Source organism: Lepisma saccharinum, chromosome 20, assembly GCF_977018435.1.
Source record: "Lepisma saccharinum chromosome 20, izLepSacc3.1, whole genome shotgun sequence".
Taxonomy (NCBI): domain Eukaryota; kingdom Metazoa; phylum Arthropoda; class Insecta; order Zygentoma; family Lepismatidae; genus Lepisma; species Lepisma saccharinum.
In genome coordinates this window covers 13,834,415-13,851,936 of record NC_139248.1, presented here as the reverse complement: position 1 = coordinate 13,851,936, position 17,522 = coordinate 13,834,415, and the positions used below count along the sequence as shown (strand labels likewise).

The window sequence follows — 17,522 nt, the reverse complement described above, 5'->3', positions numbered from 1 at the left end:
TCCTCGAAGAGCTGCGAATTACGAATGTTGTCTAGAAAACTATTTCATCTCAGCAGCAGCTAAATATGAAATGTTTATTGAATGACAACACCCAAATCTTTGAACACAATCATACACATCACATTTCCATAACAATGCCAAAATATCCTTCTGGGACCTCAAAATACCGTTTTGTGTACACACATACGTACATGCCCCCACGAAATATAACAGGTGCTTCTTCAGAAAAAAAAAATTACTGTTCCTACGAAACTTCCCTTTTGGGAAAATCCCCCCAGGAATTTCAGGACTAGGTTAAACACTGTCAGTCACGTCTGCTCCAAACTATGAAGCGTGACAATCTCTTTTGAATCGAACTATCACCAGATAGACTAAAAATGACAGATCTAATAGCACTTCAGGTGGTTCTTTTTTAACGGAAGAAGTGTTATCCTCAGTTTATTGCATACGTATTTCGCGTTAAAAGTACAAAATTCGTTTTTATTCTGAAAAAATGGCATAGTTCGCATTATTTCACGATTCCGAAACACCGAAAACTTTCTTCCTTAACCTACCCAAATACATTTAAACACTTTATTTTACTTTCCTCAACTTTTTGGTGTTATCGTTAAAACGAAAACTTCACGTGAATTCTACGTTAGGAGGGCCAGGCGTGGAGCTCTTTGCATTTAGTTCTAGAGTTTGGCTAGGCCCCTGAAGTAGTGAAGCTTTAATACTAACCAACTGTAGGCCAAGAAAGTTGGTAAGAATTTGGGGTTCTGAATTTCCCGCCGGTTCCGGGCTCCGCCCCTAGGTTAATGGGTTTGCCGTGTCAAACCGCTACCGCGGCCCCGCCTGCGTTACGCTACGCTACGCTCCGGCTAGCAGCTTCTCTCTATAGAGCCCCTTTTAAAGGCATCCTAGTAGGTAAGTAAATGATTAGATTTTTATAAAAATTTCTAAAAATTACCTTTCGCGCTACTGTGAAGCTCCGTTCCTTAGAACAAAAATTGCTAAAATGTCGATGCACGCTGTGGGGTACCCGGTACCACCTCCAATCAATATAGAGGCCTCTCTCCACCACCAATTTCCAATTGTACCCGGCAAACCACATGTATATTAATGGTTCTAAATCTACAAGAAGTCACCAACTAACGTAATAAGAAAGAGCAAGAATTCCTATTATTATAGTTTGACGTAATACCAGAGGTAATAATACTTTTTAAAAATTATCGAAAACTTCATTCCTGAAGAATACAATATAATGTTCAAATTTGAAATTACCATATCCTCAGCAAAAACGAAGGTATGTATGCCTTATCACTAGTAATAATTTACGTTTTCTCAATTGATTTATTTTTTTCTTTGCCTTACTGGTATTACATAAATAATGCTCGCAGGAATTTATACCGACAGTACCCTCTGGTGTTGAAATGTTTCCCCTGGTCTACCTCCACCCTAACAATTAATATTTCACAGTGTACTCTCTTTAATTCGAACTTGGATAATTCGAATTATTCTGTAATTCGAACAGAAGTATATTACCTTGAAATTCCTATTGAAACCAATGTTAAAAATTCATGTTTAATTCGAACTGTCGAAACTTTAATTTGTGTAATTCGAAGTTAGCTATCTAGAGACAGCTATAGGGAACAGAAGGTTTTCTAATATCTAGTAGATTAATTACTATTATGAGAGGAATTGTTATTGTTTTGTACTATAGGACCACTCATAAAATACGGCCATTTTTACGTTAAGGCGCACTGTTCATTATTTTTGTTGTAGTTTGTTTCAATGATTTCCTTTCATAATGCAGGGTTTTGTTAATTCGATTTTTTTAAACACCTTGAAGTTCGAATTAATAAGAGACCAGTGTACAGGACAATTCCAAAGTCCATTAATACACCCTATAAAATGTAACGGCTGGGTACAAACGGTCATGATAGAAACCGGTAAGGCCTAAGGGGGACCATATTGGTGTGTTACAAGCGGACGTCCGCCATATTGGTTTATCTAAAATTAGTAAAATTTGAGTTGGTTCCCACCCTAGGTCTTACCTGTTCTATCATGAGTCAGCCGTACTCGTTTACATTTTATAGGAGGTTTTAAATGTTAAAGCACTTTTGAATCACCCTGTATAAAATCTCCTTACCCTGTTTCTTTATACAGGGTGTGTCATAAGTAATAGGGCAAACTGACACAGCTGAAAGTACACGATAATAGAAGCAAAAAAGTCTCAGTAAACATGGGTCTGCAAACGAGCAGTTTTCGAGATAATTGCGAATGTGTGGTTACAAGCCGCCACTGACTTCATTGTTTGTAAACGTCGTCCTAGTTGGTAAAATGGTAATAATACAGTAAGAAAAGTCATTGGAGATCTCATTGCTTTTATTGAACATTCTACTTACTTTAACAAACGTTAGTATGTTACATGTTACAATTACTGTACACTCGTACCTGTTACAGGAGGTGTTCAAAGTGTCGTCCTTCCATCTGGATGCAATGCTGTACGCGATTCCGCATTGAGTTTCGAATTCTTTGGAACACCCCGGTTCATTTCGGAATTGGTCACAAGCATGTGCAATTCTCTGTACTGGTTGTATCCATCCTGTTTGGTTACAAGGCCATCTCTCGTAAATGTTGTTTTGTAAACAAAGAGCAAATTTCGGAACGCGCAAGGAGTAAAGCACTCGGTGTTTACAAAATCAGTGACGGCTTGTAACCACACATTCGTAATTATCTCGAAAACGGCTCGTTTGCAGACACATGTTTACTGAGACTTTTTTTGCTTCAATTATCGTGTACTTTCAACTGTATCAGTTTGCACTATTATTTATGATACACCCTGTATGCAGTACCAAGTGGGATATTATTTGATTGTGGGCCTCCCCGATGGCGCAGTGGTAGAGTCGTAGCCTTGTAATATAGGGGTCCCGGGTTCGATCCTCGGTGGAGGCACATAGTGGTTCGGATCGCACTTTAAAATGTAGGTCCAGTCCCGATTAGCCTTACTGTGGACTTAAAATACCAAATCAATCAATCATTTGATTGTTTTAAGTACATTTTCTATTACTTTGCGTAATTAATTTCTGATTCTTCTTAGCGAAACTGCAAACGTTTGAAATTAATTTTGTACAACGTTGTAACGAGTGTATCAGAATTGTGCCCTATATATTATACTGTACTACTATCGTTTATTCTACGCGTTAGAAACAAAGGTCTAGACGCATTTCTCATTGTTTACGCACAACTTTTATCAGCGTCGCTTTCAAGCGTTCCTCGTTTCGCTGTTATCGGGGAGCAGCGTGTATAAATCACACACGGAAGATGGCATAAACGTCACTTCGAATAGGTTGCCCCAATCCTTCTGTGTCAGTAGGGTAACTTGGAGTACGATGACCCACTTCCGTGTCCCAGTTTCCGCTTTTGTCTCTAAGCAAGATATGTTTCTTTCCGGGTGACTTAAAGGCGAATAAAAGTCGATAGCAGAGCCACCTAGAGACGACACTTGGAAGCGTGAGAACAGCGGCAGGAATTGCAGCTTTTAAGTCCCCTTCTGAGAGGGAATGGGTTCGAAGTCTGCGCACATTGCTCGGCTAGGACTTTCACAACGTTTTCGCGCTTGTAGTTCAAGGATACGGGGAAGGAATTCAGGACGCATTTGGGGAGTAAATGGCTGAATCGAAGTGCGCTATTGAGAAGAAGGAAAAGAGATGTCAGACATGTTTTACAGACTGTTCTAAAGCTTCGTTCAGTATGGACAGTGCATTAGTTGGTCCTTCAGGGCCTGCTATTAGGATGAATGCTCTTGTTTTGTGCTAAACCCTATTTAGCACACGAAAGATCGCAAGGCTGCTCAACAAGACTTGCTTTACCTTAAAGACTGACTATGGTTTTTAATATTAATAATAGGGCTTGGAAGATAATGACTTATAAGTTCTCGAAGAAGAGACGTACACTTTATAAGAAATGACCTACATTTAAAAATAATGACCTGTAAAATGACCATTTACGGGGTGTCTCATAAGTAATCGCGCAAACTGACAGGTGAAAGTACACGATAATAGAAGCAAAAAAGTCTCAGTAAACATGGGTCTGCAAACGAGCCGTTTTCGAGATAATCGCGAATGTGTGGTTACAAGTCGCCACTGACTTCATTGTTTGTAAACGTCGTCCTAGTTGGTAAAATGCTAATAATGTGTGCGAATGTGTGGTTAGAAGCCGTCACTGATTGCATTTTGTAAACACCGAGTGCTTTACTCCTTGCGCGTTTGCTCTTTGTTTACAAAACAGAACATTTCCGAGAGGTGGCGTTGTATCGATATAATCAGTACTCAGTCTAGTTGTACTGTGGGAGTTACGTCAGTTGTGCTGGACTGCGTAGTGAAAATGGAAAAGTAAGTAGAATGTTCAATAAAAGCATTGAGAACTCCTGATTTTCCATACTGTGTTATTGGTATTTTACCAACTAGGACGACGTTTACAAACACTGAAGTCAGTGGCGGCTTGTAACCACACATTCGCGATTATCTCTAAAACGGCTGGTTTGCAGACCCATGTCTACTGAGACTTTTTTGCTTCCATTATCGTGTACTTTCACCTGTGTCAGTTTGAGCTATTACTTTTGATACACCCTGTATAAGAATATGACCTGCATTTTAAAAAATATTTTGATTTATAGGAAAATGGCCTATATATATTTTTAAATGATCCTGATTTATGAGATATTAGCCTAAGAAATATGTTTTACAAAAAATAAACAACAAATTTTTAAAAATCTTTAAAACTGACTACCAATTTTTTGAAAGAATTGAACTATAAAATGGCCTTGCTTTATGAGATAACCTACAAATTTTGAAAAATGATGTTGATCATCTTATCAAACATGGAGAAGGATAGCGAGAGAATGAGAGGAATAGGAGGTTAGAGAGACAAAAATTAAGAGAGACAGAAGAAACAGCAACAAAGAAATACATCAGAAACAGGGAAAATAAAGAGATAAGGGGGCAAAGTAAGATAGAGGAACAATGAAAAGTTGATAAGCAGCGGAAGAGAGACAGGAAAGAGTGGAAGAGAGATAGTGAAGAGAGAGATTGAAGAACAGAGTTTGAAAGAAAGACGAGTGTCTGATTGATTGATTGAATTGTTGTTTTAAGTCCACTTTATGCACAGAAAGGCTAATCGGGACTGGACCTACAGTTTGAAGTGGAATCCGAACCACTGTGCCGTGTGCCTCCACTGGGTAACGAACCCGGGACCCCTTCATTACAAGGCGACGATGGGGAGTGTCTGGAAGAGGTGTTGAGTGTAAGGGAAAGAAAGAAAATAATGTAGAGGGAGAAAGGGAGAGAGAGAGAGAGAGAGAGAGAGAGAGAGAGAGAGAGAGATCATGAAAGAGTAGAGAGTGAAAAGGAAGGAGAAAGATTGTGTGAAAGAGAATAGAGATACACAGTGAAAAAGGATAGAGAGAATTGGCAAGAGATGATAAAGAGAGATACAATGAAAGGGAAGGATGTGGAGAGATATAATGATAGAAAGATTGTGGAAGATAGGTAGAGAGAAAGAGGAGAAAGAAAAAGAAATAGTATAAGAGACAAGTGTAAAGACATATTGAGGAGCAGAGAAAACAAAAGAAAGAAAGAAAAAAGAAGAATGACAAAAGGTAGAAATGAAGGGAAAAAAGGAAATTCGATAAACTTCAGTGTCCTTGCTCTTAGAGGAAAAGGTCTAAATATGGCCACCCTTTTAATTTTGTCATTTTCGGAGGAAAAAATAATATATCAAGCACGTGTCTTGAAAATGCATATCTATGAAATATATACTTAAATGTAATAGCAAGCTAAAGTATAGAAGGTCTCAATTTCTTTTAATAAAAAAGCAATTTCCAAAAAATGGTAAAATGATGTATTTCAAAATTGTGGTCTAAATATGGGCTACTAGTGGCAATATCACAAAAAGCGATTAAAATAAAAAAGCAGTCATTTATGGCTAAAACATCATAAAATTCATATTTATGAATAATCTGTTGTTTTCAAAATCACGCGGAATGGGAAAAATCGAAATTAAGAAAAACATCCAAATATTTGTTGAAAATGTGATCTCAGCATTACACCTCATGTCATAGCCCATACTTAGACCATCACGCTATTTTTCTTCTTCAATTTATTTTCGCTCTCTGTGGTACATATTTCACAAACAAATCATGGCATTATAAGAGCCCACATTTGTTTTATGTACCGCTAATATCATAACCTATAGAAAGCAGATGAGAATTCAGAAAACGCTGAGTTAAAACATACCTGCAAAAAGTTTTCGGAAGTCGCAATTCTATAACAGCGTCCAAGGCCGAAACTAACCACCACTTTCTCTTTCGAATTGACACGGCAACCTTTGTCCTTGACAGATAACCAGTTCCAATAGCCTCCGCCAGCCTGCAGCACCCGGTAGCGCTGATAACTCTAAAACCCATATTTAAACCTTCGCCCATATTTAGACCTTCTCCTCTACTGATGCAACACTTTCAAATGTATCTAAATCCTTCTCCTAATGAACTGATACCTGGGGGAAATGAACACTGAACTGAAATTAGAACTAAAATTGTGAACTGTAAAATTACACGTGTAAGGTAATGTATTTGAATAAATTTCTTCTTTCTTTTCAGGCGAAGGACCCAGACGAGGGCATCAACGGGGAGGTTAGATACGACATTCTTTCAAAACTCGACGACGAATCGCATAAATTCGACATCAATCCAGTCACCGGCCAAGTGAGGTCGATCGTGAGTTTCGCCAGAGACGGAGGCAAAGTCTACGGATTCGACGTCAAAGCGACGGACCGCAGAGGGGCGGAGAACGGAAGATCCGCCATCGCGAATGTCTTTGTAAGTGAATTTACGATTTCATGCCTTTGCTTCCTGGTTTAGTGTTTTTCCCGACTATATTTTCTCCATTATGTATTCCTTTTTGCTTCTATTTCTCTATTAATTTTACCTTCTTTTCATTCCTTCTTTTGCTATTTTAAGTTTGCGCAATTTCTTTTTGGCCACTTTGAATTCATCCCGTTCCCTCTTTATGATTACACTAGATGATTGCCCGGCGTTGCCCGGGTATTTATTTATCCCAATCTTCTATTAGACAGTAAAATAATGAATTATAACTATAGTGTTAAATTAACTTGGAGTTGAACGGCATTGCGAGTGCCACTATTCATCTTAGTGACCCCGACAACTATGGATTCCACACTAATGTCGGTCGTTTTCGATTATTTTTACATGTCACCCCCCCTTTCCCACCCACACCTCTACGGGTGCCAGGGGTGTCTTACCCCCACAGTATTTATTTCCAGATTGTAAGTGATAAGTGTTGAAATTGCTCGAGGATATCAATATCGCACCTTCTGTGTAGGCAACCAACTTCGCCGTGCTGTCTTGCAGGAAGCATAACTTGCAGGATATGATACGAAAATGCCACGCAACAGAATGCTATTTTATGTCCCCCTTCCCTCCCCCACCGCTAGGGGTGCCGGGGCTGTCTTACTCCCACAGTATTTCTTTCGAGATTGCAAGTGATACGTGTACCAAGTTTGGTTGAAATCGCTCCAGGCGTTCGAGAGTTATTGCTGAACAAACACACATCCACTCATAGTACATATACATCCATTTTTATATATATAGATTGTAGTTCTTCTGTTTAGGTCTTTCCAATTGAACTTCCTCCTTCTCACTTCCTTACTTCTTGTTATTATATTTATTAGTTTTCAACTGCTCCCTAAATCTCTTTATTCTTTTTTCGTCTCTCCCTGGGGACCCGGGTAGGAATCCCGGCTTAGCCATGGGTGTTCTTTCTCAGCGTCCCTTCTTCATTTTCATCAGATTATCATTCACCCCCATCTTCGAAATGATCCAAATGTGGCAGAAAATTGAAGTACAGGGTGATTCAAAAGTCCTTTAACACGCTTCATAAAATAGAAAGGCGTTAGGTTAGGTGCAATTGGTCATGATATAAACAACTAACTTTACAAAATTGTTAAGTATATTGTCTACTTGATTGATTGAATTACGTTGCTTTTCTGCAACTTTTGGCTAATCGCGACGATGGTGATATGATGAGATGGATGAATGGAAAGCACAACATGACTGTTACAGAGGAATCCTGGATATAGATGAAGGCACCAGATCCTCGTTAGTCTGCAAAATGCAGTCCAGGGTGTACTACATGGAAGTGAGGTTGACATTTGGGTTACTTCCAAAAGGTTACCCCTTACACCCCTTGTCCTCTTGACGCTACACACACAAATATAAAATTTGATGGTAGATTTCTCACTGAATGTGTTACATACTACATAACCTCTCAACATCATCCTGTTTTCTTTTCTGTTCTTTATTTCCTGCACAACGAATGGCCGATACACAGTGTCACCACCTCTGTTCCTTACGCCCTTTCGCAAGATGTTCCCAAGTTGTGTGACCCTGCAATCATATATCTCTTCGCGTGTCGCTGACATCTTCAGAACGCCCACCGAGACGGGCTTTCAAAAGAAAGCGGTTGCCAAATGTCTTTGACCTCTGAATCCAACACTATTTTGTTTTGCTGAGGTTTGAGTAAGTCTTCACGTCCCACACGAAATTCTCATGCTTGTATGTCCATGCTCAAATATGTGCCAAATGTGAAGGAGTACAGATTCTGCTTCGAAACACGTGTCGAAATTGAAATGCTGTACAAATTTTGTTTGCGAAGCGTCTGTTAGATTGAAAGAAATAGGGATTCTGTTTGTGAATCACTGGTCAAAATCATACAGATTTTTTTTGTGAAACGTCAAATTTTGGTGGTGAAACATTAATATATCCTTAATAGAAAAATATGGATGGAATGGGATTTTATCTACCTAGGTATATTGCTATTAATAGAAAGAGGAATATTGAAACCAGTTTTCTGTTTGGGAAGCATGTCATTTTCTTTAATGAATGTAAAACATTGATCCGATTTCGAGGAACGTAGATTCTGTTTGAGAAACATGTGCCAAGCCTAAAGGAATAATATTAGCTAGGCAATCGATTGTTGAAGAGATTAAACGCGATATAATGTTTAGAAAAGCAACTCGAGAAAGATGAAATAACTGTAGTTTTAAAAATAACACATCTCGGAATTCTCCAGCGCCCTCTGTTGTAATCTTTACCAATTTTAATGAAGATCCTTCAATAATATGTAATATGACAATCTGATTTGTATTGCGGGTTGCATACAGATCACGTACTAACACCAAATCTACTTATGGTTCTGACTGTACATGTTTCAGAGGTAAAATAATGGTACATGGATATTCTATGCCAAGTATTTATTTAATGTAATGTATTTTTCTCATTTTAGGTGTATGTTCTCGACGAGCAAAAGCAGTTGGTAATGGTAATAGGTGCAAGGCCGACAATAGTTGAAGCAAACATGGAAAATATCACGCAGTAAGTATTTTAAGTAATTCAGTTAACTGTTTTAATAGATGCATATATTACTTGTCACACTTTCCTCTCCCGACACCGTCATCATGGTGTATTCACCTACCTCTGTATTGTTCGAAGTCTATCGAAGTTCACAAAACTATATCTTACACTTATTCTAGACAGTATATTAATGTAAGGAGAGTAAACAAAAGAAAATGGATAATGGTCATTTAATATTGTCTGATAATAAAGAACCATTGTTACACGTTCAGAGCAGGGAAGAGACGTTAATATAAGGTTTGTAGGCATACATTACAACTAAGAAAATACGGGTTAGTCAAAATTATGTTAACACTAATGGTTTGGTTTATCCCATTTAATGTTAACATAATTATGACTAACCCTGTATATATATATATCTCGCACGTATCCCACAGGGCGAATATTAAAATTTAAATGATAGTTTAGCTTAGTAGTATACTAAATTCATTAATTTAAATGATAGTTTAGCTTAATACTAAATTTATTAGTTTAAATGATAGTTTAGCTTAATACTATACTAAATACATTAGTTTAAATGATAGTTTAGCTTAATACTATAGAAAATGTATGTTTAAATGATAGTTTAGCTTAATACTATACTAAATTTATTAGTTTAAATGATAGTTTAGCTTAATACTATACTAAATTTATTAGTTTAGATGATAGTTTAGCTTAATAGTATACTAAATTTATTAGTTTAAATGATAGTTTAGCTTAATACTATACTAAATTTATTAGTTTAAATGATAGTTTAGCTTCATATATTATACTAAATTCATTAGTTTAAATGATAGTTTAGCTTAATACTACACTAAATTCATTAGTTTAGATGATAGTTTAGCTTAACAGCATACTAAAGTTATTAGTTTAAATGATAGTTTAGCTTAATAGTATACTAAATTTATTAGTTTAAATGATAGTTTAGCTTTATACTATAGTAAATGTATTAGTTTAAATGATAGTTTAGCTTAATACTATAGTAAATGTATTAGTTTAAATGATAGTTTAGCTTAATACTATACTAAATTTATTAGTTTAAATTATAGTTTAGCTTAATACTATACTAAATTTATTAGTTTAAATGATAGTTTAGCTTCATATATTATACTAAATTCATTAGTTTAGATGATAGTTTAGCTTAATACTACACTAAATTCATTAGTTTAGATGATAGTTTAGCTTAATAGTATACTAAATTTATTAGTTTAAATGATAGTTTAGCTTAATACTATACTAAATTTATTAGTTTAAATGATAGTTTAGCTTCATATATTATACTAAATTCATTAGTTTAAATGATAGTTTAGCTTAATACTACACTAAATTCATTAGTTTAGATGATAGTTTAGCTTAATACTACACTAAATTCATTAGTTTAGATGATAGTTTAGCTTAATAGTATACTAAATTTATTAGTTTAGATGATAGTTTAGCTTAATAGTATACTAAATTTATTAGTTTAAATGATAGTTTAGCTTAATAGTATACTAAATTTATTAGTTTAAATGATAGTTTAGCTTAATACTATACTAAATTTATTAGTTTAGATGATAGTTTAGCTTAATAGTATACTAAATTTATTAGTTTAAATGATAGTTTAGCTTAATACTACACTAAATTCATTAGTTTAGATGATAGTTTAGTTTAACAGCATACTAAAGTTATTAGTTTAAATGATAGTTTAGCTTAATAGTATACTAAATTTATTAGTTTAAATGATAGTTTAGCTTAATAGTATACTAAATTTATTAGTTTAAATGATAGTTTAGCTTAATAGTATACTAAATTTATTAGTTTAAATGATAGTTTAGCTTAATAGTATACTAAATTTATTAGTTTAAATGATAGTTTAGCTTAATGGTACAGTAAAATTTGAGTTACGATTGTTGATTGTTCTTTGACGGTTTCTTTCAAGAGCATATTCCATATAAATAAACCCGAAAGTAATAAGTGTCTCTCTCTTTCAGAACATTGTACAACGTGACGGGTTTAGATGTACGAGTCAGGAAGCTGGAACCCCACGTGGAAGGGGATATTGCCGACATTCGGACGTAAGTACTGCAGAAATTTGTTCGATCATCAAATCAACGTACAGGTTGGCAAGGGAATTAACATACGAGTCAATCAATGTCAAATCAACAAGGTCCTCAACCTTAAATTTTTAGATTCATTTGAAATTTGGCATACTGGAAGTAGGGAAATATGCAAAATTGCAGATACAATTTTTTTTATATCCGAAATTACAGGGGTTCAAAATGTGCAATTTTGACCATTTTTTTCAACATATTGTTAACTTTAAATTTCAATATTTCGGCTTTGATGTCTTCAAAACTTTCTTTCGGGTTTAATTAAAATTACAAAATTAAAATATTACAGCCATGTTGCATTTCAAATTAAAGCCCATTAGTCCAGTAAAAGTAGGCAAAATGTCATAAAAGAATGGAAAAAATTCCAACAGAGATAAAAATTGGTAGATATCACCTGTATGGTATTTCAAACAACATACTAAAAGTCCCCGACAATCCGAGTTGTGCTCTGTCCGCCATATTGGAAAATGGCGGATGAACGGTGACGTTTGATCATAATTGCTTTATTAATTAAAAATGGTGAAGGTTAAGCCGAAAATGTGTTCAGACATAAATTAAAGAAAATAAAATTTCTAATAACTGTAAGAAGATAAATTTTTGTGATTTAACCAACCTATCTAATAATGTAGAAAATAAATTTAACTCTGTGGAAACATTTTTACCATAATTTTTTAATCAAATTTGCCTGGTTTTGATTGAAGTTTTACACTTTTATTTCGTGACTTGTAAGGAATAATATATATTACTGACCAAGCTTCTTCTAATCTGCTTCCCCTCATCATATATTCTATCACTCTCATGTACGACATAAGCATGTGGAATCCACCTAGACGAAGGACAACTGACTAGAGAAGCCGCAACAATTTCAGAGGTTTTCAGATATAGAGGTTGGTCGAAAGTAACAATACATGTCTTTTGACCATGTTTCATGCATTCTTCAACTGCGAACACAAGGGATGAGTATATGGCATATGGACTTGTCGGCAGCAGCTTTATAAATGGTAATATACTTATTTCAGAAATGTGATATTCCTTGCTACCTTCGGTGGCAAGCTCCATATAACCACTCCAACTTGGACTTGGTGACAAGGTAAGGTGATTTCCACACATCCATACAAAATCAAGAAGTGATGCAACATGCACTGATGGTGCTACCTGTTTGGTGTATTCAATTTCTTTAATCTTGATTTTCTGCAGGCCACGGACAGCAGGCACAACGTATGTCCGTAATGGAACATTACCAAATTTGGCAAGGTAACATTCTGGTGGTTGCTTCTTCAATCGAACATTTTCTTTTCTGGGATGAACAGATCTTGCAGGAGTAGTGCACATAATGCTCCCCATATTGTGGAAAGTTCCTAGTCCATCCAAGGTCCGAACATTGACGTCTGCATTATCAAAGACAAAGTGATTCAATAATTTCTTGTCAGCAACAATTTCCTCATCACTTAACATTACAGAACTAAGATACAATACGGCTTCACTGTAGGATGCACATAAACCCATGCTTGATAACATATCAATAAGATTTCTTGAACCAAAATGTATATGTAGATGAACTGCAAATCCAATCTGAATCATTGAATTGAATGTCCGTGGTCTTACTGCTGATATAATAGCATGCTCAATACACACATATTTTCTTTTGATGGAGTCTTCATTTCCTTTTATTCGTTTCATAATCACACCCTCTGTAAAGACCCCTAATGTCTCTGGAACCATATCATCAGCTGTCTTCAAGCATTAATGTAGATTTGGATACATATATTTGGCATATGTTTCAGATCGTATATCTTCCCGAATTATTGCGACAGCATATATAACAATTCTAAGTCTTTCGTTCTTTGGATCTTCTTCTTTCTGTGTGTACCAACTTTTGGATAATATTTTATATCCTGCATCACGGAAACATACTGTAGTGGTTTGCCCTTTACGTGTTTTATTATCATGTCTTCTCCATAGTGATCACATAGGCGTTTCTTAAGAGTTTTTTTTTCTGAGACATCAGTATCTTGTGGAAGATATTCCTTCATCTTCGTCATAAGTTGATTCATCGAGTACTGACACTCGTCGTTATCATTTTCAAGGTAGCAGCAGCATAACTGCAGAAATGCTATAGAAATACACTCATCTTCAGGCCTACCACGTTTTCCTGATGTAGGTAAGGATGTGTAAAATTTAGTGAAACAAGGGTGGTAATACCTAGTCTCAACTGCAACTAGATCAATAACGGTGCGAATTCGATCAAGCACTGTCCTTCCCCAATCATTGTTCCTCTTGACGGCAGTTTCAATGATTTGATCCTTGAATATTAAGGATCGAACTTCAAATATTTTAACTCGTCTGTTCACAAGCAATCACGTTTGAAGGAGTATTGCATTTTGTGGCGAACGATTACTTGCAGCAGTAATACTACTCTCGCGAGTATAGTCTTTACGGCACTTAATATGTAACCTCACATTCGTCTCATTTTCCAAATTCTCAAATATTCCATCTTTTCGACGTAAACTGCTGCTCTTTATAGCATTTAAGCCTTTTATCACAACCACAGTGTCACCTTCAATCAACGTTTGTTCACAAATAATACAATATTAGGTTATATCCATTGTTTCCTTGCCAAAAAGGTTATTCAGTTTGTTTTCCGATGATCACATACATTACATCAAAGTTCCACAACGGGCAGCACATGTAAAGAAGTTACATATATTATTAACAGTGAAATGGTTGGTTAAATCACAAAAAATTATCTTCTTACAGTTATTCGAAATTTTATTTTCTTTAATTTATGTCTGAACACATTTTCGGCTCAGCCTTCACCATTTTTAGTTAATAATGCAATTATGATCAAACGTCACCGTTCATCAGCCATTTTCCAATATGGCGGACAGAGCACAACTCGGATTGTCGGGGACTTTTAGTATGTTGTTTGAAATACCATACAGGTGATATCTACCAATTTTTATCTCTGTTGGAATTTTTTCCACTCTTTTTTCTAATTTGCCTGGACTACATTAAGAGATGAAGAGAATTACTCCAATTTGAGCTCTCTAGGTCAAATAATATTTGATCTACAGCTGTTTAAAGATTTCAAAATGTCGTCAAAGTTTGGGAATTTTGTTTTTTTTGAGTAAATAACTCAAAAACTATGAGCCCAAGAAATTTGAAATTTAGCAGTATTCGTCAGCTTTATTGGTACTGCCGCTGTACCAAAAATTTTCAATTTCTGAAATGTCAAGGTTCAAACCATTGCTTAATTTGACATGGAATGACCCACATACACTATTTTTTAATAACTGTACAACGTTTTACAATGGGATGTCAATGGGATCCAGATTTATGTTAGATTTAGATAATGTTAGTAATTTGGAAATAGTGTATGTATGACAATTTTTTCACGTGGAATGGCGGTCGCATGACCGTAACCTTGTAATCTAATTCTTGCAGACGTAACGTACGGTCACAGGCAAAACAAATTGGACACCTAGATCCTGAAATATTAGCTTCCATGCAATGTGCAATGTGTGCTGCATAACTCTACGGCGACAGCAGAACTTCCTATTAAAAAGTTGATATTGTTACCGTATAGTTAGGCAACACACAATTACATATTTCAAGATTTAGGTGTCCCATTTTTTTGCCGGTGATTGTACATGAGAGGAACTTCACAGATTCAGTTCAGTCGACGATCCTTAATACACAGTTTTTAACCAGTTTTGTTTGCTTTCTACATAGCCTTCCCTCCTCCTTACTGGTTTAAATGCGTAACGTGAATCGGTGGACATTTATAATTCTCTGTGCCATACATCATCTGAATACAGCCAGCGAGATTGCACACAATTTTCAATCTCTCTCCATCCACAGAAGTGGTCTGTCACTAACACCCTGCGCCTTGACATTTCTCAAAGAAGCCCCCGCTGCTCCGTCCAATAAGGCTCGAGGACAAAAGGCGCATTGTTGATTTCCCAGCTTCCCCAACAATTAGACGATTAGTCCACATTGTCGTCAAGAACGTGAGACCCATTACTCTTTTCAGTTTCCTGAGAGAGGTTGCTTTGGTGCTACGAACAATGAGAAGCTTCAACGCTTGTCTTCAGCCATTTTGATGCTCTTGGCAGTGTTGCCAATCAACCAAACCAAAATGTCACCAAAATTACTTTATTTGCGGTAAGAGTGGTGAATGTGGCTTGGAATATGCTACGCAACGTATAATATTGAGATGCCTGAAGCATAACACACACAAAAAGGTATATTTTCCAATAAGTTTGACCACAAATTAAATAATGAATCCAATTCTTCGTCTAGGATATAGTTTGTTAGCAGTTTTAAGGAAGTACGAACAAGATTGACTATAGTATAGAAGGAAATGTCTTATTCCATGAGGAAAATATATGTAAGTATATATTTGTAAAATCTATGAATATACTAACAAGTGTTATGGAAAAAGTATTTATTGCTTCAGAGTTCCTAAAAGGCTTGACAATGTTTATTGGTTAGTTCATGAATGTAAATGTATCCAAAATAAAAAAGTAATGTTGATGATATTGTAGTTGTATCGTTTGCTCAACTGCTAGCCTTTCATAATCTATTGAGTCGTGCCATCTACCGGGAGTTAAGAACATCACAGTTCGCTGGTTTTTGAGGAGTGAAAAATTATTTCTCTGAGCAACGAAGACATAGGGGCTTGAAATGGACAGGAATGACGTTAAATAAATTTCATCCCTGAACAATATTTCACTTGTTCAAATTAATCTTAGAAAGTAATATTGAGGATGTGTACATTTAATTTTGAAAAATCCCCAGTTGGACGAACTGACTACCATTCACGATTTCGGTCTATTAAAAAAGGGAAGAAAATTCCAGAAAAATTGTTCACTATTTTGTGTTTATGTAATTTTTAACAATTAATAATTGTAATACAGCACATCATTTCATTAGTCGCTATCTCGTCGCGCTAGTAACCACTGATGAAAAAAAGACAACCTCATGTTGAGGAAAATAAAGCGTTTCGTTTCGTGGAAATCGATTTAGAACCCTGCTTGAAATCATATTTCGGCACACCTTTAATTCTTGGGTGGTATGTAGGTTTGGGTTACTCTTCATTACATAAGTGTGTAATAATGCTGGGTGTCCGGGCTAGAGGTATACAAAAATAACTGCTAACAATGCGAAAAACACTTCTTATATTGTCTCGTAGTGAAGCTCAGTCATTGACCATAGATCCCAGATTTCGGTAGTCCACTTGTACGACCAATCGTGCTGTTGAGTCACGCATGCGCAGACACTGCCTGGCCACGGAGATCCCCAGATTTGTCACCATTACACGTTTTTGCATGGCGCTTCATCAAAGATGTGTACAAGCGGAAAGTTCACGATTTGGGTGATTTGAGACAGCGTATCGTTAGAGCGGTTGCACTACAACGCCTCAAATGCTGGCCAACACTTAGCACGAGCGTGAGTATCGTTTGGATATCTGTCGAGCTGCAAATGGTGCTCACATTGAGGTGTGCCAGTGCATAAAGGCTTTGTACCTTGTACAAAACCGAAGCAAGAAAGTTAATAAACTTTACAATTGAAGGGGTCGGGTGTAAAACATGGTAAGTGACATTTTGGTCATTTCTGACTTCATAAATTGTTTTCGTGTTGTGTTTACCAATTTCACAAGGCTTCACTCAGTCCAATGCAAATTGTATGACATGGCAATTTCACTCGAAAATTGAAGGATGGCACATTTTACTTTCTACAAAACTTTACAATTGCTAAAAAATGTGTGTAATTTTGTATACTTCTAGCCAGGACACTCTGTATATATAGTACACAGGCTTCTGTAGAGAGAAGCCAATGTTTACTTAGGACGTGTAATAGGGTCATGGCTACGACAATGAACTTTTCCCTTCTGCAAAGGGCGAGTTGGGGGGAGTTTTTAGACCTTAGCGCAGACTGGGAGAAGGTCGAAAGAACTCCAAGACCAGAAGCAGAAGATT

The 17,522-nt window shown here is 36.2% G+C and overlaps 1 protein-coding gene across 1 annotated transcript in view; it reads left to right on the top strand.

Moving 5' to 3' along the window:
* Nucleotides 1-17,522, top strand: part of Cad89D (cadherin 89D) — a 192,643-nt gene that overhangs the window by 157,250 nt on the left and 17,871 nt on the right. Inside the window, exons 13-15 of the mRNA XM_083142133.1 lie at nucleotides 6,641-6,859; nucleotides 9,345-9,433; nucleotides 11,422-11,505. Of these exons, the coding sequence (XP_082998259.1) occupies nucleotides 6,641-6,859; nucleotides 9,345-9,433; nucleotides 11,422-11,505 (392 nt within the window). The remainder of the gene's footprint in view (nucleotides 1-6,640; nucleotides 6,860-9,344; nucleotides 9,434-11,421; nucleotides 11,506-17,522) is intronic.